A 24,464-nucleotide genomic window follows, 5' to 3' on the forward strand; every position below is an offset into this window, starting at 1 on the left:
CGTCATCATTAAGACTAGACATTGAGCAAGAAAGGGAAACTCATGATAATAACTTGCATTTATATAGCGCCTTTAACATAGTAAAACATCCCAAGGTGCTTCACAGGACTGTTATAAAACAAAATTTGACACTGAGTGACATAAGGAGAAATGAGGGCAGATGACCAAAAGCTTGATCAAAAAGGTTTTAAGGAGCATTTTAAAGGAGGAAAGAAAGGTAGAGGCGGAGGGGTTTAGAGAGGGAATTCCATAGCTTAGGGCCTAGGCAGCTGAAGGCTAAGCTTCAATGGTTGAGAGATTAAAGTCAAGGATGCTCAAGAGGCCAGAATTAGAGGAGCACAGATATCTTGGTGGGGGGTTATAGGGCTGGAGGTGGTTACAGAGATAGGGAGGGGTGAGGCTATGGAAGGATTTGAAAACAAGAATGAGAATTTTAAAATCGTGGCATTGCTTAACCGGAAGCCAATGTAGGTCAGCGAGCACGGAGATGATGGGTGAACGGGACTTGGTGTGAGTTAGGACACGGGCAGCTGAGTTTTGGAAGTTTAGGTAGGGTAGAACGTGGGAGGCCAGCCTAGAGTGCGTTGGAATAGTCAAATCTAAAGGTAACAAAGGTATGGGTGAGGATTTCAGCAGCAGATGAGCGGAGGCAAGGGCGGAGATAGACGATGTTACGGAGGTGGAAATAGGTGATCTTATTTATGCCGCGGATATGTGGTCGGAAGCTCATTCCAAGGTCAAATATGACACCAAGGTTTCGAACAGTCTGTTTCAGCCTCAGACAGATACCTGGGAGAGGGATGGGGTCGGTGGCTAGGGAACGGAGTTTGGGGCAGGGACTGAAGACAATGGCTTTGATCTGCCTAATACTTAGTTGGAGGAAATTTCTCCTTATTCAGTACTAGATGTCGGACAAGCAGTCTGACAATTTAGAGACAGTGGAGGGGTTGGGAGAAGTGAGATAGAGCTGGGTGTCGCCAGCATACGTGGAAATTGATGCTGTGTTTTCAGATGATGTCGCCAAGGGGCAGTACGTAGATGCGAAATAGGAGGGGGCCAAGGATAGATCCTTGGGAGACCCCAGAGATGATGGTGCGGAAGCAGGAAGAGAATCCATTGCAGGTGATTCTCTAGCTACAATTAGATAGATAAGAATGAAACCAGGTGAGTGCAGTTCCAGCCAGCTGGACGACGGTGGCGAGCTGGTGGAAAGGCAAGAGAGGAGGATGGAGTGGTCAACCGTGTCAAAGGCTGCAGATAGGTCAAGAAGGACGAGGAGGGATAGTTTACCTTTGTCACAGTCACTTTGATAAGAGCCGTTTCGATACTGTGGCATGGGCGAAAAGCTGACTGGAGGGATTCAAACATGGAGTTCCGGAAAAGATGGGCACGGATTTGGGAGGCGACAACACGTTCAAGGACTTTGGCGAGGAATGGGACTTTGGAGATAGGGTGGTAGTTTGCAAGGACGGAAGGGTCAAGGCTTGTTTCTTTTTTGAGTCGAGGGGGGATGACAACAGATATGATAGAGAGGGAGACAGTACTTGAGGAGAGAACCGTTAACAATATTAGCAAACATGGGATCCTGAAAAGAAAGTTGTGTGACCAGCAGTTTAGTGGGAATAGGGTAGAGAGAGCAGGAAGCACGTCTCATTGACAAGATGAGTGCGGAGAGGTCATGAGGGGAGATTGGAGAGAAATTGGAGAAAGATTTAAGTTCAGGGCGAGGACAGGGGGAAACCTTAGGTGAAGTTTGGACCGGTGGGCTAGGAGAAGGAAGGGAAGTGGCAGAGGCAGCCGAATGGATGGTCTGAATCTTAGAGACAAAGAAGTCCATGAGCTCCTCGCACTTGTTGTTGGAGGCGAGGGTGGAGGAAATAGGGGAGAGGGGTTAAGAAGAGGTTTTCAGGAGAGAAGAAGAAGCCTGGGGTTATCTTTGCATTCCAGAATAATCTTGGAATAGGGAGCAGTTTTGTCAGATGAGAGCAGGATCCAGCCAGATAAGGGATGCAGGATCGACTTACGGGAGAACGCAGTGACCTCGAATCCAAAAGGATAATCTAAGTTCATTGCTGCCCCCAATTCCCATTTTCTCCCTGTTGGTGCATTTAAAAAGCATAAAATTGTGCCCAAAGACTCAGAAAAGAGCAAGTCAAAGAGCAGAAAGTTGTGAAAACTAGAGGTGAATATCAGTCTCTGTTGTTTGGTAGCTTGATGCTATAGAGACTTGGGGCATTGTTTCACTACTCATACTGCCAAGTATCCTAAGCAATAGAGTTCAATTGTTATGCAGCAGTACTCTGAAGTGCATACCTCAGCAGCATTAAAACTCTGTTTTATTCTGAAGCCAAAACTGCTACAGAGCCAGTCTATACATTAGTGTACGGAATGAAGGAGCAAATTCCTTTTTGGAATGAAGCAGGATGTGAAGTTTATGTCTAAATTAGGGGCTTGGTTTTCCTTTTCGTGGTTTACGTCCGATTGAAAAACATTTAGTTACGCGAGCCATCAGCTGAGAAATTTATTTATGGGCCTCCTATCACAACACTTGTCTTCCTATTGCCCGGAACAAACAGCGCAGATCAAAGGTGGAGTTAGGTGTTGATTCAGATATGTGTTTACACTGGACTGGTTGTGAACATAAAACACATGGTTGGAAAGGTGAGTCTGTGTGCCAGCATTATTGAATGCTGTAATAGTGGCTAGACTGCAGATTTAACTAATATGCCAACCTGATGAGTCACTGCTGGTGCTACTGGCCTACCAGTAGCAGAACTCTGTACCGATGATAAACAAAGCTATACAGAGTTAGTGCCAGCTAGAGTGCATTTAGCTTAAACTTAAGTAAAGGCATAAGGCCATTAGCTTGAGTTTCACTCAGTAATAAGACCGTGGCTTTGTTGTGAATCCTTCGATTTTCATGTTTTTTTAAAATCAAAAAAAGTAAACAAAGACAGCGACACTGCAGTGGTTCCTTCCAACTGGCTGAAATGCATTTCAATCAAATCAATGGAAGAGGAAATGTGCAGTCATTCGAAAGATGAGTTGGAATAACATCATTGTTGTTGGCGATTTTAATTATCCACTTACTGATGGAGTCAGAGAGGGAGTAAATGGATAAAAGGGAATGGTATTCCTAAAATGTGTACAGGACTCCTTCCTCAAGCAGTACATTAGCAGTGCTACAAGATCAGGTAGATGAGCTGATTGTGAGCGAGCGCTTGGGAGTAGTGACTACAATATGGTAAGGTTTAAGATCCAACTAGATAGGGAAACTAGAGCACCAGATTGGATTAGGGCAGATTTTTAGAAAAATGAGAAAACAAGCTGAGTTGAGGTAGAAGCAGGAATTGGTACACAGGACTGTAGAGCAGCAGTGGGATTTTTATTTAAAAAAATAAAAAAATAAAAGGATAAGACAGGGATAAAGAAAGCTAAGGAGTAGTATGTGGAAACAATTTCAAAAAATGTCAAAAGGAACTTAAAGTATTTTACAACTATATTAGTAAAAAGAGAATTAGTAAAAGCAAAGTTAAACTCCTTAGTGGACAGAACAGTCAATCTGTAGATGGTAGTCAAAAAATGGCAGAGGCACATGTTAAGTATTTCACAGTGATCTTTACTGGAGGATATCATACGATCTATTGAGTGTTGATGTGTGCCGGAGGATTGGAGCGTGGCCAATGTATTATCCATTTTTAAAAAGAGACACAGAAGTAATCTGTGTAATTGCAGACCAGTTAGCTTAATATCTGTAGTGGGGAAAAATTTTTAGAGGCTTCAATAAGGATGAAATTACCACATATCTAGATAAAGAGAAAATAGTTAGAAGTAGCCAACAACAATTTCAAAAGCAACGATCACGGTTGAAAAATTGCACAGGATTCTTCGAGGAGGTAACAAAGAAGGTGGGGAAATGTAGTGTACTTGGACTTTAGGAATGCCATTGACAAGATACCACATGCAAGATTACTAGAAACGGTTAAGGAATTTGAGGAAGATAGCAAACTGGATTCAAAATTGTTTAGAAGAGATAAAACAGACAGTAGGAGCTAAGGGCAGTTTTTTTTTTTAAGGAGACAGGAAGTCAGTAGTGGTGTCCCATACAGTACAGTTCTGGTGTTATTATTGTTAACTGCCAAACAATGTTTTGGATATACCGAGAGGGGATGGTGTCAAAATTTGCAGATGGTACCAGAATGGGAGGTAAAGTTAATTCTTTACAAAACTAAAGAAAGCTGCATAGGACATTGATAAAATGGGGGAATGAGTTAAAAAGCAGCAATGGAATTCATTGTCAGTAACTGTGAGGTGATGCATTTTGGTTTAAAAAAAGCAGTAATTATACTCTGAATGGAAGTAAGCACAGTGCTGTTCTTGTTCAACTTTCCTAATGTTTCCTTTTTTGGCTGTGCATCCATTTTTCCTTATGCCTCTATGGAGCACCGTAAAATATTTTTCTATGATGAAGCTGCAACATAAATGCAAGATATTGTTGAATAAGGCTAGTAAACCAAAACCTCCTAATCCCATTTAACATGAAAGTTCCCCTCCCCCAATTCTGTCCCCTCTTCTGAGACCCAGCCGCTATTCCCTAATCATAATGCAAGTCAACAAGGTGTTCGATATTCCACTTAAAACCTACTAATGAGGCACAGATATGACTCCTTACCTCTATTATGTACAGCACCACATTTTTGTAAAAACAGTAAAGGATGCACTTTGTCACTCGGATGTAACTCCAGGCTCCATGTACTAATAAAAGCTTTTCTAAATATGAAAACTAGAATGAGAAGAAAAAAGCCTTCATCAATATCATAAATATTTTTTTAAACCACACAAAACATTAAATTCATAGGCCGATCAATTCTGCAAAAAATGCTCATTTATACTAAAAATACGACAATATTCTAATGAAAATCAGTTTCACAATATCAAAGGTCAATATGTAGCAGCTAATATATTTTCTCAATGCAACAAACCTAGAATAGTTCGACATTAATAATATAAAATTATTCTAGCAAAGTGGTACTCATAATACATGCCATATTCAGCCCACCTGCCTTTCACCTGTGGCTTTTGGCAGACTTACTGGTCTACATTGGGCCTCCATTCACAACCTTCCTTGCAGATATTCACTGAGCTGGGATTCTGCATTGTTCCCTCTACTTTCTTGCTCCCCAGTGAAAGAAAGGAAGATTATCTCAGCTTCCATACAGCACACAAAAGGGTCCTATTTAAAACTGAATTATTGGTTCTCTATTTTTCTTCAGCCTGTGGCAAAATGCTCACCGTTTATTTCAAAACTACCTACAGGAGCTCACTGGAGATCTTGTAGCAGGTCATTCAGTGGTGGAGTTTTCTGGAGTGGTCCTTGAGCAAGATACGTGACGAATAGAGGCGTGGACAAAAGTGGGCAACACTCTTCTAGTGGAACAAACATTTATTCACCCTTAAATTATAGTGAAGAGTTGGTTAATGGCCTTGGGCTTTGGGCCAGAATTATCTCCTCAAAAAGATGCCACAATCTCTGAGTTAACAATGTTGTAAATATCCTCAGCTTAGAAATGGTGATACTGAAGTTCTTGGTACAAAAATGAGGGGAGCAGCAGAACTTTAAGGAAGGGTAAGTAAGTGGTATCTTCTTGAGGATGTATCTGGCAATAGGAGATAGAACAGAGTTACTATCTGTCACCAACTGTGCAATCTAACACCTGAACCTTACAGGCTTCGAAGATTCCAGCATGCTGTTGAGGATTAACTAGCCCGTTTGTCTGATTGATGGAAATTCTCTAACAGGTATGATGGTCTTAGTTGGACTTGCAGTGGAGAGCTTACCAATGTTCTGTGGTTGTAATGTGCATGCTCTTAGCTCATTAAACTCCCAATGCATACTTAGGGACCATAAGTTTTGACTGCTGCCAACCTGTACCTATGTCTTTTGGACATGAGTTAGTGGGGTGTATCTTAATCGGGAGAAGCTTTGCAGTCTATATCAAACAAATAGAAACTACATGTGGATTTTTCAGTTGTATGGTTTGGAGAGTCAATCATGGTAATGGGAATCAATGTCAAATGACAAAAATGAAAAGTTCTCAGAATCAAGAGAAAAGTATTTCAGAATAAACCCAAATTCCTGCAATAATAAAGAAAAGTGCCTTTCACAACCACCGGACGTCACAAAGCACTTTACAGCCAATTAAGTACTTTTGGAGTGTAGTCACTGTTGTAATGTGTGAAGCACGGCAGTGATCTTGTGCACAGCAAACTCCCACAAACAGCAATGTGATAATGACCAGATACTCTGTTTTTGTTATGTTGATTGAGGGATAAATATTGGCCAGGACACCAGGGATAACTCCCCTGTTCTTCTTTGAAATAAGTGCCATGGAATCTTTTGCGTCCACATAAGAGGGCAGACGGGGCCTCGGTTTAATGTCTCATCTGAAAAATGGCACCTTTGACAGTGCAGCACTCCCTCAGCACTGCACTGGAGTGTCAGCATAGATTTATGTGCTCAAGTTCGTGGAGTGGGACTTGAACCCACAACCTTCTGACTTCGAGACAGGTGTGCGACCCACTGAGCCACAGCTGACACTCAGAACATTTTTTTTATAAAAAAGGTTTTACTATTTTAAATTACTGTTTGCATATTGTAAACTACAGACAGTCGAGCAGTTAACTTCTGAACTCTGTCCTCTCCTCTGTGACAGCGGAACCTGCAATAGTCACAACTTCAAAGTAAATGCTCTGTTTATGTGACTATGTAATTTCCATAGATAATAAACTTGCGAGCACTGGAAGGGAAAGATACCAACTTTAGTGCAGTAGCAAAACATTTTGACTGCATGTGTGAAGGAGATAGCATTTCCAAAATAATGGGGGAATTTTTGATCATGGTAAAAAGACAAAGTAATACTTAAAGCCTCTAACCTGTGCTATGGAGTAATCAGAGGAGTTGGTGGCTTGCAGACCTTCATTGCCACTAATCCCTACTCCAACATGCGCAGTCTGAATCATTCCCACGTCATTGGCTCCATCTCCGATGGCCAGGGTGATGGCATTAACATGCTTTTTCACCATGTCTACAATTTCTGATTTTTGGAGAGGAGAAACTCTGAAGGGAGAAATGAGATGTCAATCACTTTGATATCGTTGGATCTACAAGTTCTTCTGCATAATGCACCAGACTCCCACTTCCCTATGCAACAAATACTAATACACTTCAGCTTTTTATTAGGTGATTAATGATATGGTAGCTGCTTTAGTTTAAAGAAACCAATAAAATCCACAAAACATTGAGCAGTAAATGTTTAGCAGTTCAGGAGGGCACTTCCCCAAAAGGAGGTGGGAACAAAATCTGACACGAATCCAATTTGCATTGTTCTTGGACATGCTGTCACGGATGGTTTCAGAGGTAAATTGGTCGAGGCCTAATGATGTTAAGTATTATGTGTGGGGTGGGGTGAACAGGAGGAGGGAGAGGAGAGGGTGGTAGCAATGGAAACAGAAATGTAAAAGTAAAACAAAATTTAAGAGTAAAACAAAATAATTTAAGAGCTCATCTGCTTTAAAATTGGGAAATACTGTGGTAGTAAAGAAAATTGTTGATTCATATAGCTTGAAACAACACTGATTAATGTTAAGCATAAAATATGAGCCAACAGAAATGTTTTGTAAAAATTGAGTTCATTTTGGAAGTATTGTACACTTCCAAATAAAACATAATAGCTAGCAATGTATAATGCAAGCTCATTTCTCCTAAAACAGGCCAAGTTGGAGAGAAATCCAAAGGCCAGGCCTGGATTAGTCCTGGTCCTTGTAACCGAATGTCTTTTGAAGATTGCTGGGCGGCCAGACATTCATGAACTGCATTCTGAAAGCCTCAATACCAGGTACCCAATCATGATCCTGTGAATACAGTGCCGGTCAATACAAAGTGATCAAACACACACTGGCTGAGTTATTTTTGTTTTTAGTAAAAATGCCAAGTGTATAAACAATCCATGCAAGGGACATCTTTATCCCAATTACACACAGGTTTCTACAGTTTTTGATGTTTTAAAATTGCCAAATAAAACTTTCTCTAAACACCTCAGTTATTCCAACATAGAGTTAATTCATTGAAATAACTAAAATTTTCATTGATTTCTCAATTGTTATTTTAAACTCAATACTTAGCTGTAGGATGTGATGTTCCACAATACATTTAAAGACAGATTTGATATTCTACCAGAACACCAAGGTTGAGTTCTAGACCTCTTCACAATTATGGTAAAACCCACCCTGGCTCACTTGTGCCTGCCAGGATGAAAGAACTGCTGTAACAACTCAGATTGCCACTGCAAGTGGAACAATGTAAAACATAAAAACACAAGAATGGTTATGTTGCTGGACGAGTAATCCAGAGGCCTGGACTAATGATCCAGAGACGCGAGTTCAAATCCCACCATGGCAGCTGGGGAATTTCAATTCAGTTAATTAACTAAATCTGGAATAAAAAGCTAGTATCTGTAATGGTGACCATGAAACTATCGGATTGTCATAAAAACTCATCTGGTTCACCCAATCTGCCGTCCTTACCTGGTCCGGCCTATATGTGACTCTAGACCCACAGCAATGTGGTTGACTCTTAACTTCCCTCTGAAATGGCTTAGCAAGCCACTCAGTTGTAAAAAAACCCGACGAAAAACAAGAAGAAAGCCGGACGGACCACCCGGCATCGGCCTCGGCACCAGCTGCGGGCACGACAACTAGTCCAGTCAATCCTGCAAAATCCTCCTCACCAACATCTGGAGATGTGTGCCAAAATTGGGAGAGCTGTCCCACAGACTAGTCAAGCCTGACATAATCATACTCTCAGAATCATACCTTTCAGTCAATGTCTCCAACTCCTCCATCACCATCCCAGGGTATGTACTGTCCCACCAGCAGGACAGACCCACCAGTGGTGGCAGCACAGTGGTATACAGTTGGGAGGCCCTGGGAGACCTCAACACTGACATCGGACCCGATGAAGTCTCACGGCTTCAGGACAAGAATGGGCAAGGGAAACCTCTTGCTGATTCCCACCCACAGCCCTCCCTCAGTTGGTGAATCAGTACTCCTCCATGTTCAACACCACTTGGAGGAAGCACTGAAAGTAGCAAGGGCACAGAATGTACTTTGGGTGGGGGACTTCAATGTCCATCAGCAAGAGTAGCTCAGTAGCACCACTAGAAACATAGAAAATAGGTGCAGGAGTAGGCCATTCGGCCCTTCGAGCCTGCACCATCATTCAATATGATCATGGCTGATCATTCACCTCAGTACCCCTTTCCTGCTTTCTCTCCATACCCCTTGATCCCTTTAGCCGTAAGGACCATATCTAGTTCCCTCTTGAATATATCCAATGAACTGGCATCAACGACTCTCTGTGGCAGGGAATTCCACAGGTTAAAAACTCTGAGTGAAGAAGTGCCTCCTCATCTCAGTCCTAAATAGCCTACCCCTTATCCTAAGGCTTTGTCCCCTGGTTCTGGACTTCCCCAACATCGGGAACATTCTTCCCGCATCTAACCTGTCCCGTCCTGTCAGAATCTTATACGTTTTTATGAAATCGCCTCTCATCCTTCTAAACTCCAGTGTATAAAGGCCCAGTTGATCCAGTCTCTCCTCGTATGTCAGTCCAGCCATCCCTGGAATCAGTCTGGTGATCCTTCGCTGCACTCCCTCAACAGCAAGAACGTCCTTCCTCAGATTAGGAGACCAAAACTGGACACAATATTCCAGGTGAGGCCTCACCAAGGCCCTGTACAATTGCAGTAAGACCTCCCTGCTCCTATACTCAAAACCCCTAGCTATGAAGGCCAACATGCCATTTGCCTTCTTCACCACCTGCTGTACCTGCATGCCAACTTTCAATGACTGATGAACCATGACACCCAGGTCTCGCTGCACCTCCCCTTTTCCTAATCTGCCACCATTCAGAAAATATTCTGCCTTTGTGTTTTTGCCACCAAAGTGGATAACCTCAGATTTATCCACATTATACTGCATCTGCCATGCATTTGCCCACTCACCTAACGTGTCCAAGTCACCCTGCAGCCTCTTAGCATCCTCTTCACAGCTCACACCACCACCCAGTTTAGTGTCATCTGCAAACTTGGAGATATTACACTCAATTCCTTCATCCAAATCATTAATGTATAATGTAAAGAGCTGGGGTCCCAGAACTGAGCCCTGCAGCACTCCACTAATCACTGCCTCTCATTCCGAAAAGGACCCGTTTATCCCGACTCTCTGCTTCCTGTCTGCCAACCAATTCTCTATCCGCGCCAGTACATTACCTCAATTAACATGTGCTTTGATTTTGCACACCAATCTCTTGTGTGGGACCTTGTCAAAAGCCTTTTGAAAGTCCAAATACACCACATCCACTGGTTCTCCCTTGTCCACTTTACTAGTTACATCCTCAAAAAATTTCAGAAGATTTGTCAAGCATGATTTCCTTTTGGCGAGAAAGCAGAAATGGGGTACTGAAGTTGCATGTTCAGCCATGAACCCATTGAATGGCGGTGCAGGCTCGAAGGTCCGAATAGCCTCCTCCTGCACCTATTTTCTATGTTTCTATGTTTCACAAATCCATGCTGACTTGGACCGATCCTGTCACTGCTTTCCAAATGCGCAACTATTTCATCCTTAATAATTGATTCCAACATTTTTCCCACTACTGATGTCAGACTAACCGGTCTATAATTACCCGTTTTCTCTCTCCCTCCTTTTTAAAAAAAGTGGTGTTACATTTGCTACCCTCCAGTCCATAGGAACTTATCCAGAGTCAATAGACTGTTGGAAAATGATCACCAATGATCCACTATTTCTAGGGCCACCTCCTTAAGTACTCTGGGATGCAGACTATCAGGCCCCAGGGATTTATCGGCCTTCAATCCCATCAATTTCCCCAACACAATTTCCCGCCTCATAAGGATATCCTTCAGTTCCTCCTTCTCACTAAACCCTCGGTCTCCTAGTACATCCGGAAGGTCATTTGTGTCTTCCTTCGTGAAGACAGAACCAAAGTATTTGTTCAATTGGTCTGCCATTTCTTTGTTCCCCATTATAAATTCACCTGAATCCGACTGCAAGGGACCTACGTTTGTCTTCTGACTGAACTGGCCGCATCCTGAAGGACATTGCTGCCAGACTGGGTCTGTGACAGGTGGCGAGAGAACCAACACGAGGGAAAAATCGACTTCACCTCATCCTCAACAATCTACCTGTCGCAAATGCTTCTGTCCATGACAGCATTGGTAGCAGTGACCACCCCATAGTCATTGTGGGGATGAAGTCCTGTCTTCACACCGAGGACACCAGGCTCCATGAATATCCCCATCCTCAATGATGGCGTAGTTCAATACCTGAGTGAAAAAGACAAGGCTGAAGCGTTTGCAACCATCTTCAGTCAGAAGTGCCAAATGGATGATCCATATTGGCCTCCTCCTAAGGTCCCCACAATCACAGAAGCCAGTCTTCAGCTAATTTGATTCACTCCATGTGATATCAAGAAACAGCTGAGTACACTAGATACAGCAAAGGCTATGGGCCCCGACAACATCCCGGCTGTCGTGCTCCAGAACTAGCCGCACCTCTAGCCAAGCTGTTCCAGTAGAGCGATAACACTGACATCTATCCGACAATATGGAAAACTGTCCAGGTGTGTCCTGTCCACGAAAAGCAGGACAAATCTAATCCGGCCAATTACCGCCCTATCAGCCTACTCTCAATCATTGGCAAAGTGATGGAAAGTCCAGTTTGGGTTCTGCCAGGGCCACTCGGCTCCAGACCTTATTACAGCCTTGGTCCAAACATGGACAAAAGAGCTGAATTCCAGAGGTGAGTTGAGTGACTGCCCTTGACATCAAGGCAGCATTTGACCAATTGTGGCATCAAGGAGCCTTAGCAAAATTGAAGTCAATGGGAATCAGCGGGAAAACCCTCCACTGGTTGAAGTCATACCGAGCAAAAGGAAGATGGTTGTGGTGGTTGGAGGTCAATCATCGCAGCCCCAGGACATCTGCAGGAGTTCCTCATGGCCGTGTCCAAGCCCAAACATCTTAGAATCATCGAAAATTACGACACAGAAGGAGGCCATTGTTAAGTCCTGACTCTAATGTACTGACTTACACGAGACACATGCTGAAGTCAAGGTCACTCAGGACCTGCACCTTTAATTCACAGCTCTCCAGTGCTGCACTTGCCTGAGACCTCCCTTTATATACCTCAGTGGGACAGGTATGGAGTGTCTCCTGCAAGTGCACCCCTGGGGGTAAGGTATGCTTATTGTTACAGGTCATATCCAGTTAGTCATGTATAGCATGGTAAGATACAGTTATATACAGTAATGTGAGATAGAAACATAGAAACATAGAAAATAGGTGCAGGAGTAGGCCATTCGGCCCTTCTAGCCTGCACCGCCATTCAATGAGTTCATGGCTGAACATTCAACTTCAGTACCCCATTCCTGCTTTCTCGCCATACCCCTTGATCCCCCTAGCAGTAAGGACCTCATCTAACTCCTTTTTGAATATATTTAGTGAATTGGCCTCAACAACTTTCTGTGGTAGAGAATTCCACAGGTTCACCACTCTCTGGGTGAAGAAGTTCCTCCGCATCTCGGTCCTAAATGGCTTACCCCTTATCCTTAGACTGTGACCCCTGGTTCTGGACTTCCCCAACATTGGGAACATTCTTCCTGCATCTAACCTGTCTAACCCCGTCAGAATTTTATATGTTTCTATGAGGTCCCCTCTCATTCTTCTGAACTCCAGTGAATACAAGCCCAGTTGATCCAGTCTTTCTTGATAGGTCAGTCCCGCCATCCCGGGAATCAGTCTGGTGAACCTTCGCTGCACTCCCTCAATAGCAAGAATGTCCTTCCTCAGGTTAGGAGACCAAAACTGTACACAATACTCCAGGTGTGGCCTCACCAATGCCCTGTACAACTGTAGCAACACCTCCCTGCCCCTGTACTCAAATCCCCTTGCTATGAAGGCCAACATGCCATTTGCTTTCTTAACCGCCTGCTGCACCTGCATGCCAACCTTCAATGACTGATGTACCATGACACCCAGGTCTCTTTGCACCTCCCCTTTTCCTAATCTGTCACCATTCAGATAATAGTCTGTCTCTCTGTTTTTACCACCAAAGTGGATAACCTCACATTTATCCACATTATACTTCATCTGCCATGCATTTGCCCACTCACCTAACCTATCCAAGTCGCTCTGCAGCCTCACAGCATCCTCCTCGCAGCTCACACTGCCACCCAACTTAGTGTCATCCGCAAATTTGGAGATACTACACTCAATCCCCTCATCTAAATCATTAATGTACAGTGTAAACAGCTGGGGCCCCAGCACAGAACCTTGCGGTACCCCACTAGTCACTGCCTGCCATTCTGAAAAGTACCCATTTACTCCTACTCTTTGCTTCCTGTCTGACAACCAGTTCTCAATCCATGTCAGTACACTACCCCCAATCCCATGTGCTCTAACTTTGCACATCAATCTCTTGTGTGGGACCTTGTCGAACGCCTTCTGAAAGTCCAAATATACCACATCAACTGGTTCTCCCTTATCCACTCTACTGGAAACATCCTCAAAAAATTCCAGAAGATTTGTCAAGCATGATTTCCCTTTCACAAATCCATGCTGACTTGGACCTATCATGTCACCTCTTTCCAAATGCACTGCTATGACATCCTTAATAATTGATTCCATCATTTTACCCACTACCGATGTCAGGCTGACCGGTCTATAATTCCCTGTTTTCTCTCTCCCTCCTTTTTTAAAAAGTGGGGTTACATTGGCTACCCTCCACTCCATAGGAACTGATCCAGAGTCAATGGAATGTTGGAAAATGATTGTCAACGCATCCACTATTCCCAAGGCCACCTCCTTAAGTACTCTGGGATGCAGTCCATCAGGCCCTGGGGATTTATCGGCCTTCAATCCCATCAATTTCCCCAACACAATTTCCCGGCTAATAAGGATTTCCCTCAGTTCCTCCTCCTTACTAGACCCCCCGACCCCTTTTATAACCGGAAGGTTGTTCGTGTCCTCCTTCGTGAATACCGAACCAAAGTACTTGTTCAATTGGTCCGCCATTTCTTTGTTCCCCGTTATGACTTCCCCTGATTCTGACTGCAGGGGACCTACATTTGTCTTTACTAACCTTTTTCTCTTTACATATCTATAGAAACTTTTGCAATCCGTCTTAATGTTCCCTGCAAGCTTCTTCTCATACTCCATTTTCCCTGCCCTAATCAAACCCTTTGTCCTCCTCTGCTGAGTTCTAAATTTCTCCCAGTCCCCAGGTTCGCTGCTATTTCTGGCCAATTTGTATGCCACTTCCTTGGCTTTAATACTATCCCTGATTTCCCTTGATAGCCACGGTTGAGCCACCTTCCCTTTTTTATTTCTATGCCAGACAGGAATGTACAATTGTTGTAGTTCATCCATGCGGTCTCTAAATGTCTGCCATTGCCCATCCACAGTCAACCCCTTAAGTATCATTCGCCAATCCATCTCAGCCAATTCACGCCTCATACCTTCAAAGTTAGCCTTCTTTAAGTTCTGGACCATGGTCTCTGAATTAACTGTTTCATTCTCCATCCTAATGCAGAATTCCACCATATTATGGTCACTCTTCCCCAAGGGGCCTCGCACAACGAGATTGCTAATTAATCCTTTCTCATTACATAACACCCAGTCTAAGATGGCCTCCCCCCTAGTTGGTTCCTCGACATATTGGTCTAAAAAACCATCCCTTATGCACTCCAGAAAATCCTCCTCCACCGTATTGCTTCCAGTTTGGTTAGCCCAATCTATGTGCATATTAAAGTCACCCATTATAACTGCTGCACCTTTATTGCACGCACCCCTAATTTCCTGTTTGATGCCCTCCCCAACATCACTACTACTGTTTGGAGGTCTGTACACAACTCCCACTAACGTTTTTTGCCCTTTGGTGTTCTGCAGCTCTACCCATATAGATTCCACATCATCCAAGCTAATGTCCTTCCTAACTATTGCCTTAATCTCCTCCTTAACCAGCAATGCTACCCCACCTCCTTTTCCTTTTATTCTATCCTTCCTGAATGTTGAATACCCCTGGATGTTGAGTTCCCAGCCCTGCTCATCCTGGAGCCACGTCTCCGTAATCCCAATCACATCATATTTGTTAACATCTATTTGCACAGTTAATTCATCCACCTTATTGCGGATACTCCTTGCATTAAGACACAAAGCCTTTAGGCTTGTTTTTTTAACACCCTCTGTCCTTTTAGAATTTTGCTGTACAATGGCCCTTTTTGTTCTTTGCCTTGGGTTTCTCTGCCCTCCACTTTTCCTCATCTCCTTTCTGTCTTTTGTTTTTGCCTCAGAGATGACAGCCATCGTGTCCGTGCCGGACGAAAAAGAGAAACCCAGCCGAATCTCACCTTCCAGCACTAGGTCCATAGCCCTATAGGTTACGGCTTTAAGTGCACATCCAAGTACCTTTTAAATGTGATGAGGGTTTCTGCCTCTACCACCCTTTCAGGCAGTGAGTTCCAGACTCCCACAATCCTCTGGGTGAATAAATTCTTCCTCATCTCCCCTCTAATCCTTATACCAACTACTTTAAATCTATGCCCTCTGGTTATTGATCCCTCTGCTAAGAGAAATAGGTACTTCCTATCCACTCTATCCAGGCCCCTCATAATTTTATACACATCAATTAAATCTCCCTTCAGCCTCCTCTATTCCAGGTAAAACAACCCCAGCTAACCAATCTTTTCTCATAGCTGAAGTTTTCCAGTCTTGGCAACATTTTCGTAAATCTCTCGTGCCTTTCTAGTGCAATCACATCCTACCTGAAATACGGTGACCGGAACTACACACAGTACTCAAGCTGTGACCTAACTAGTGTTGTGTACAGTTCTAGCATAACTTCCCCGCTCTTACATTCTATGCCTTGGCTAATAAAGGAAAGCATTCCGTATGCCTTTTTAACTACCTTATCGACCTGTCTTGCTACCTTTAAGGATCTGTGGACATACACTCCAAGGTCCCCCTGTTCCTCCACACCTCTCAGCATCCTCCCATTTATTGTGTATTCCCTTGCCTTGTTGCCCCTCCCCAAATGCATTATTCCACACTTTTCCAGATTGAATTCCATTTGCCACTTTTCTATCCAACTGACCAGTCCATCGATATCTTCCTGCAGTCGAAAGCTTTCCTCCTCACTGTCAACCACACGGCCAACTTTTGTATCATTTGCAAATTTCTTTATCATGCCCCCTATATTTAAGTCTAAATCATTCAGCTGCCTCACAATGACCTTCCCTCCATCACAAGGTCAGAAGTGGGGATGTTCGCTGATGACTGCACAGTGTTCAGTGCTTTTCGCAACTCTTCAGATAATGAAGCAGTCCATGCCCACATGCAACAAGACCTGGACAATATTCAGGCTTGGGCTGGTAAGTGGCAAGTAACATTCATGCCACAAAAGTGCCAGGCAATGACTATCTCCAACAAGCGAGAGTCCAACCACCGCCCCTTGACATTAAACGGCATTACCATCGCCGAATCCCCCACCAACATCCTGGGAGTCACCATTGACCAGAATTTTAGCTGGACCAGCCACATAAATACTGTGGCAACAAGAGCAGGTCAGAGGCTGGGTATTCTGCATGAGTGTCTCACCTCCTGACTCCCCAAAGTCTTTCCAGTACCTTAAAGGCACAAGTCAGGAGCGTGATGGAATACTCTCCATTTGCCTGGATGAGTCCAACAACACCCAAGAAGCTCATCACCATCCAGGACAAAGCAGCCCGCTTGATTGGCACCCCATGCACAACCTTAAACATTCACTCCCTTCACCACCAGCACACTATGGTTACAGTATGTACCATCCATAAGATGCACTGCAGCAACTTGCCAAGGCTTCTTCAGCAGCACCTCCCAAACCCATGACCTCTACCACCTAGAAGAACAAGAGCAGCAAGCACATGGGAACACCACCACATCCAAGTCACACACCAACCTGATATGGAAATATATTGGCGTTCATGCATCGTCGCTGGGTCAAAATCCTGGAACTCCCTCCCCAACAGCACTGTGGGAGCACCTTCACCACACAGACTGCAGTGGTTCAAGAAGGCAGCTCACCATCACCTTCTCAAGGGCAATTTGGGATGGGCAATAAATGCTAGCCTTGTCAGTGACACCCACATCCCATGAACTAATAAAAAAAAATTTAAAAAAAATAAATATAAAATCAACAGGAACACACCAGCTGGTACATTGGTATCTCAAATACTGTCACGATGCAGCTTAACATCATGACTTCCCCATCCCCACTCCTCCCCGCACCAACCAGTCACACAATTTCTTGGGAGAGGCAAAGTAACAGAGAAAAATTTGTCTCTGACCCTTGAGCATGATTAAACAAGTTCCAGGAGAGCATATTGACAATTAAGCACAATTAAGTTCGACAATTTGAAACCACCGATGGCCGTTTGAATACCAGCGTAATTATATAAATGGTAACAACAGAAAATGCCTGGTGCCTGCGTTTTTATGTGGGAATTTTTAAACGTGTCTAATGCCTGGATATTTAGGGGCCATTTGACACCAATGCACTCTGCCAGACACCAAGTATCTGGTATCAATGTGGATGTCTGGACAAGCCACATGTCCAATCAGTGACAAATGCTGTATGGCTAGGGTTTTGTACTGTGTATCCCTTGGAATAGATCTTCTGACATACAAAAGCAAGCCTACATTTTTAAGATCCAGTTTTTTGACTTCATAATACTGAAGACAACAATAGTGTTAATAATAAATGTTTGCTTAATTTTTGTCAAATATTTACACTGTTATTGAGGAAAATATTAACATTCCATTACATCCTTTTAACTGTAAGAGTCAAACAGATTATGTACACAAAGTTAGAAGTTGCAGCAACTCACATTTTACAGTCAGTTTGACAGGTTTGCTAAAAATATTCCAACTGCTAAAAGGATAGTTTTAGGAAGAATTGCTCAATGAAGTATCTATCTTATTGTGGGTTATTAACCTGTTCATATTAAGTTTTTAACTTGCTCTGTAATGATAACTATTGTACAAACTTGACTATGCAAAATTGGCCTTTCCGGTCATCAGAGCTGCCACGCAAAGTACAGCATCACAAATAATAAAATATACCCAGCAATAAGCAATTTATGACACTGTATGGCTGTGAATCAATTCCAAGCCAACAATCAAATCAAATTCAAACTGCATGTACCAAAAAAACAGATTTTTTAATTATCCAAACCACAAGATCAAATAACTGCCTTAAATTCCTGATAGCTTTCTAATATTTAACGAAAACTTAAAAAAAACATTATTGAGAGTGACCAATTTTCTTCATGTTGCAATGTTTCCAATCAGCTATGAAGGAACGGTGCATGAATTTTGTGACATAGGATTGCACAGATTCCTTGTGACATTGAATTGTAGAATATTCATTATCCTCCAACATTACAAAAAAGAATCAAGTAGCTGCACTGAAGGCTCAATGCACCACCAGTACAGTTCTAAAATATATGGGCTAGAATTTCCCCAAAGCATGCCAGCACCTGATTGCGGCCAAAAAAAAAATGCTAAGGCTGGGAAGATTATCATCGACGAAAATGTCCTGAAAATTTTTTTTTTTTAATTCACCCAGCGAAAAACATGGGCCTTGCACCCCCAATCTGAGCAAAAAAGTGCAATTTAGGGTAGACTTGGCAGTGCCTAATGGGCGAAAAATAAAAAAAATCTATAAAAATTTACCCCGAGGCTGCGGGTTGGGCCTAACACCAAAAAAATAAAAATAATTTTTCAAAAAACCTAACTAAAAAAAATCCCAAAAAATTCCCAAGACACTTTTAAATTAAATCACCCCAACAGATTTTGAAAATAATTAGTAAGAAACCAATCACTTACTTTTTTCTTGCAGACCTACTTACCTACCGTCCAGCTCTGTTGATCCTTGAGGACGTTTGTTCTAAAATATACTTACCTGCGGGTCACTGCTCAGCCAGAAATTGCACCAGGACGATCTGTGGACGGTGCATGCCGGCGGTCCTCTCCCCAGCGGGACTTCAAAACCACCGGCGTAACGCAGGTAAGGAATTTTCCGCTCACCTGATTACCGCCCACAATGGCCAATACTGCCCATAAACCAGGCGGTAATCTAGAGGAAGTTCTAGCCCAATGACCATGTATGTCCCGGGGGTTAGTTTATCTCGGCTAGAGCAGCAGCTAGGGTCTTTAATTGGTTAAAGCATCCCTGACTGGGGGAAGGGAGGGGGCGGCAGCAGAAAAATTTGCCATGGCTCTTCATCACCATCACTAGCCAGTGACCCCCGTTAGAAACTGCATCTGTTCAGAGTTGGGTAAGGACAGGATTGGCGTCAGTCATGAAGGCCCCCCCCCCTTGTTGGTGCTCTGCGAGGACACACACATGAAGAATTATCATTTGGGTAAAAGTATTGGAGGACAGCTGCACCTCAGCATAAGGAAACAAGGAAAATAAAGAGAATCAAGTTCTAAAATCAGCTACCAAATGGACAGAATCAAACTGTCATTAAATATTTTTTCAAAAAAGTTTTATTCCATGATGCAATCATAGCAGTTCATAACCACAATGAATTATGAGAGGTCAGTTAAGGGTTATAGCACAAGCCTCATGCTGGCTGACAAAGAACAGTTATAAAAAATAAAATCTGTAAATTGGCTGTGTTTGCAAGTCCATTCTGCATCAACTGTTCTCCTAAAGACAGAGGAAGAAAAGCCTCTGAAATGTCGATCAAAAAGTCTGAAAACCATCACTGGTGCTTTAGTAAACCTATATTGTATGCCAAAGCATGCGTTCAGATGAAAGGCCAGCGGGAAGCAGGGTTGTCGGAGAGGCAGCGTGGGGAGGCCTATAAAAAGGCCCAGCAGGTGTTCGTGGTCGGAGAGGCCAGCGGGGAGCTGCGTCGTCGGAGAGGCAGCGTGGGGAGGCCTATTAAAGGCCCAGCAGGAGTTCGTGGTCGGAGAGGCCAGCCTGTGCAACTGCAGCAGGGTGAGAAGGCAAAAAAGAAGTAGAAAGAAATGAAAGGTGACGTCACAGACAAGGGGGTAAGTGATTGGCTGGTGATTGGTAAGTAGTTTTTCTTTTTCTTTATCAGTAAGTAACCTTTTAGCATTGTTCTTGCCGAATTAAGTTTATCGAAGGGTTAAGTCATGGCAGGAGAGCTCGGACATGTGACCTGCTCCTCCTGTGCTATGTGGGAAGTCAGGGACGCTTCCCGTGTCCCCAACGACTACGTGTGCGGGAAATGCATCCGCCTGCAGCTCCTGACAGACTGCATTGCGGCACTGGAGCTGCAGGTGGATTTACTCTGGAGCATCCACGATGCTAAGAATGATGTGAATAGCACAGTTAGTGAGTTGGAATCAACGCAGTTAAAGGGAACACAGCCAGATAGGGAATGGGTGACCAACAGGAAGAGTAGTGCAAGGAAGGTAGTGCAGGGGTCCCCTGCTGTCATCCCCCTGCAAAACAGATACACCGCTTTGGGTACTGTTTGGGGGTTGACTCATCAGGTGAGAGCAGCAGCAGCCAAGTTCATGGCACCGTGGGTGGCTCTGCTGCACAGGAGGGCAGGAAAAAGAGTGGGAGAACTATCGTGATAAAGGATTCAATTGTAAGGGGAATAGATAGACATTTCTGCGGCCGCAACCGAGACTCCAGGATGGTATGTTGCCTCCCAGGTGCAAGGGTCAAGGATGCCACGGAGCGGGTGCACGGCATTCTGAAAAGGGAGGGTGAACAGCCAGTTGTCGTGGTACATATAGGTACCAACGATATAGGTAAAAAACGGGATGAGGTCCTACAAGACGAATTTAGGGAACTAGGAGCTAAATTAAAAAGTAGACCTCAAAAGTAGTAATCTCAGGATTGCTACCAGTGCCACGTGCTAGTCAGAGTAGGAATCGCAGGATAGCTCAGATGAATACGTGGCTTGAGGAGTGGTGCAGAAGGGAGGGATTCAAATTCCTGGGACATTGGAACCGGTTCTGGGGGAGGTGGGATCAGTACAAATCGGACGGTCTGCACCTGGGCAGGACCGGAACCAATGTCCTAGGGGGAGTGTTTGCTAGTGCTGTTGGGGAAGAGTTAAACTAATATGGAAGGGGGATGGGAACCTATGCTGGGAGACAGAGGAAAGTAGAATGGGGGCAGAAGCAAAAGATAGAAAGAAGGAAAGTAAAAGTGGAGGGCAGAGAAACCTAAGGCAAAAAGCAAAAAGGGCCACATTACAGAAAAATTCTAAAGGGGAAAGACAAGCCTGAAGGCTTTGTGCCTCAATGCAAGGAATATTCGGAATAAGGTGGATGAATTAACTGCGCAGATAGCAGTTAACGGGTATGATGTAATTGGCATCACGGAGACATGGTTCCAGGGTGACCAAGGCTGGGAACTCAATATCCAGGGGTATTCAACATTTAGGAAGGATAGAAAGAAAGGAAAAGGAGGCGGGGTGGCAATGCTGGTTAAAGAGGAAATTAATGCAATAGTAAGAAAGGACATTAGCTTGGATGATGTGGAATCGGTACGGGTGGAGCTACGGAATATCAAAGGGCAGAAACCGCTAGTGGGAGTTATGTACAGACCACCAAACAGTAGTAGTAAGGTTGGGGACAGCATCAAAGAAGAAATTAGGGATGCATGCAATAAAGGTACAGCAGTTATCATGGGTGACTTTAATCTCCATATTGATTGGGCTAACCAAACTGGTAGCAATGCAGTGGAGGAGGATTTCCGCGAGTGTATTAGGGATGGTTTTCTAGACCAATATGTCGAGGAACCAACTGGGGAGCTGGCCATCCTAGACTGGGTGATGTGTAATGAGAAAGGACTAATTAACAATCTTGTTGTGCGAGGCCCCTTGGGGAAGAGTGACCATAACATGGTAGAATTCTTTATTAAGGTGGAAAGTGACAGTTAATTCAGAAACTAGGCTCCTGAACTTAATGAAAGGTAACTTCGATGGTTTGAGGCGTGAATTGGCTAGAATAGACTGGCAAATGATACTTAAAGGGTTGACAGTGGATAGGCAATGGCAAACATTTAAAGATCACATGGATGAACTTCAGCAATTGTACATCCCTGTCTGGACTAAAAATAAAACGGGGAAGGTGGCTCAACCGTGGCTAACAAGGGAAATTAAGGATCGTGTTAAATCCAAGGAAGAGGCACATAAATTGGCCAGAAAAAGCAGCAAACCTGAGGACTGGGAGAAATTTAGAATTCAGCAGAGGAGGACCAAGGGTTTGATTAAGAGGGAGAAAATAGAGTACGAGAAGAGGCTTGCCGGGAACATAAAAACTGACTGCAAAAGCTTCTATAGATATATGAAGAGAAAAAGATTAGTGAAGACAAACGTAGGTCCCTTGCAGTCGGATTCAGGTGAATTTATAATGGGGAACAAAGAAATGGCAGACCAATTGAACAAATAATTTGATTCTGTCTTCATGAAGGTAAACACAAATAACCTTCCGGAAGTACTAGGAGACCGATGGTCTAGTGAGAAGGAGGAACTGAAGGATATCCTTATTAGGCGGGAAATTATGTTCGGGAAATTGATGGGATTGAAGGCTGATAAATCCCCGGGGCCTGATCGTCTGCATCCCAGGAAGTGGCCCCAGAAATAGTGGATGCATTGGTGATCATTTTCCAACAGTCTATCAACTCTGGATCAGTTCCTATGGACTGGAGGGTAGCTAATGTAACACCACTTTTTAAAAAGGGAGGGAGAGAGCATGTGGGTAATTATAGACCGTTTAGCCTGACATCAATAGTGGGGAAAATGTTGGAATCAATTATTAAGGATGAAATAGCAGCGCATTTCGAAAGCAGTGACAGGATCGGTCCAAGTCAGCATAGATTTCTGAAATGGAAATCATGCTTGACAAAACTTATGGAATTTTTTGAGGATGTAACTAGTAGAGTGGACAAGGGGGAACCAGTGGATGTGGTGTATTTAGACTTTCAAAAGGCTTTTGACAAGGTCCCACACAAGAGATTGGTGTGCAAAATCAAAGCACATGGTATTGGGGGTAATATATTGAAGTGGATAGAGAACTGGTTGGCAGACAGGAAGCAGAGAGTCGGGATAAACGGGTCCTTTTCAGAATGGCACTCTGTGACTAGTGGAGTGCCGCAGGGCTCAGTGCTGGGACCCCAGCTCTTTACAATATACATTAATGATTTTGATGAAGGAATTGAGTGTAATATGTCCAAGTTTGCAGATGACACTAATCTGGGTGGCAATGTGAGCTGTGAGGGGGACGCTAAGAGGCTGCAGGGTGACTTGGATAGGTTAGGTGAGTGGGAAAATGCATGGCAGATGCAGTATAATGTGGATAAATGTGAGGTTATCCACTTTGGGGGCAAAAACGCGAAGACAGAATATTATCTGAATGGCGGCAGATTAGGAAAAGGGGAGGTGCAACGAGACCTGGGAGTCATGGTTCATCAGAGGGAGTGCAGCGAAGGTTCACCAGACTGATTCCAGGGATGGCTGGACTGACATATGAGGAGAGACTGGATCAACTGGGCCTTTATTCACTGGAGTTTAAAAGGATGAGAGGGGATCTCATAGAAACGTTTAAGATTCTGATGGGACTGGACAGGTTAGCTGTGGGAAGAATGTTCCCGATGTTGGGGAAGTCCAGAACCAGGGGACATAGAAACATAGAAAATAGGTGCAGGAGTAGGTCATTCGGCCCCTCGAGCCTGCACCGCCATTCAATGAGTTCATGGCTGAACATGCAACTTCAGTACCCCATTCCTGCTTTCTCGCCATACCCCTTGATCCCCCTAGTAGTAAGGACTACATCTAACTCCGTTTTGAATATATTTAGTGAATTGGCCTGAACAACTTTCTGTGGTAGAGAATTTCACAGGTTCACCACTCTCTGGGTGAAGAAGTTTCTCCTCATCTCGGTCCTAAATGGCTTACCCCTAATCCTTAGACTGTGACCCCTGGTTCTGGACTTCCCCAACATTGGGAACATTCTTCCTGCATCTAACCTGTCTAAACCCATCAGAATTTTAAACATTTCTATGAGATCCCCTCTCATTCTTCTGAACTCCAGTGAATACAAGCCCAGTTGATCCAGTCTTTCTTGATACGTCAGTCCCGCCATCCCGGGAATCAGTCTGGTGAACCTTCGCTGCACTCCCTCAATAGCAAGAATGTCCTTCCTCAAGTTCGGAGACCAAAACTGTACACAATACTCCAGGTGTGGCCTCACCAAGGTCCTGTACAACTGTAGCAACACCTCCCTGCCCCTGTACTCAAATCCCCTCGCTATGAAGGCCAACATGCCATTTGCTTTCTTAACCGCCCTGCTGTACCT

General features: G+C 43.8%; 1 protein-coding gene across 9 annotated transcripts in view; it reads right to left on the reverse strand.

The window, feature by feature from the left end:
• The window catches only part of atp8a2 (ATPase phospholipid transporting 8A2), an 889,999-nt gene that overhangs the window by 242,113 nt on the left and 623,422 nt on the right, over window positions 1–24,464 (reverse strand). For all 9 annotated transcript variants that reach the window (XM_070892260.1, XM_070892256.1, XM_070892257.1 and 6 more), the window contains 2 exons: window positions 6,934–7,117; window positions 4,673–4,783 (listed from right to left, as the gene is read on the reverse strand). In XM_070892260.1, coding sequence (XP_070748361.1) covers window positions 4,673–4,783; window positions 6,934–7,117 — 295 coding nt within the window. The remainder of the gene's footprint in view (window positions 1–4,672; window positions 4,784–6,933; window positions 7,118–24,464) is intronic.

This window comes from Pristiophorus japonicus, chromosome 10 (assembly GCF_044704955.1).
Source record: "Pristiophorus japonicus isolate sPriJap1 chromosome 10, sPriJap1.hap1, whole genome shotgun sequence".
NCBI classification, from domain to species: Eukaryota; Metazoa; Chordata; class Chondrichthyes; family Pristiophoridae; genus Pristiophorus; species Pristiophorus japonicus.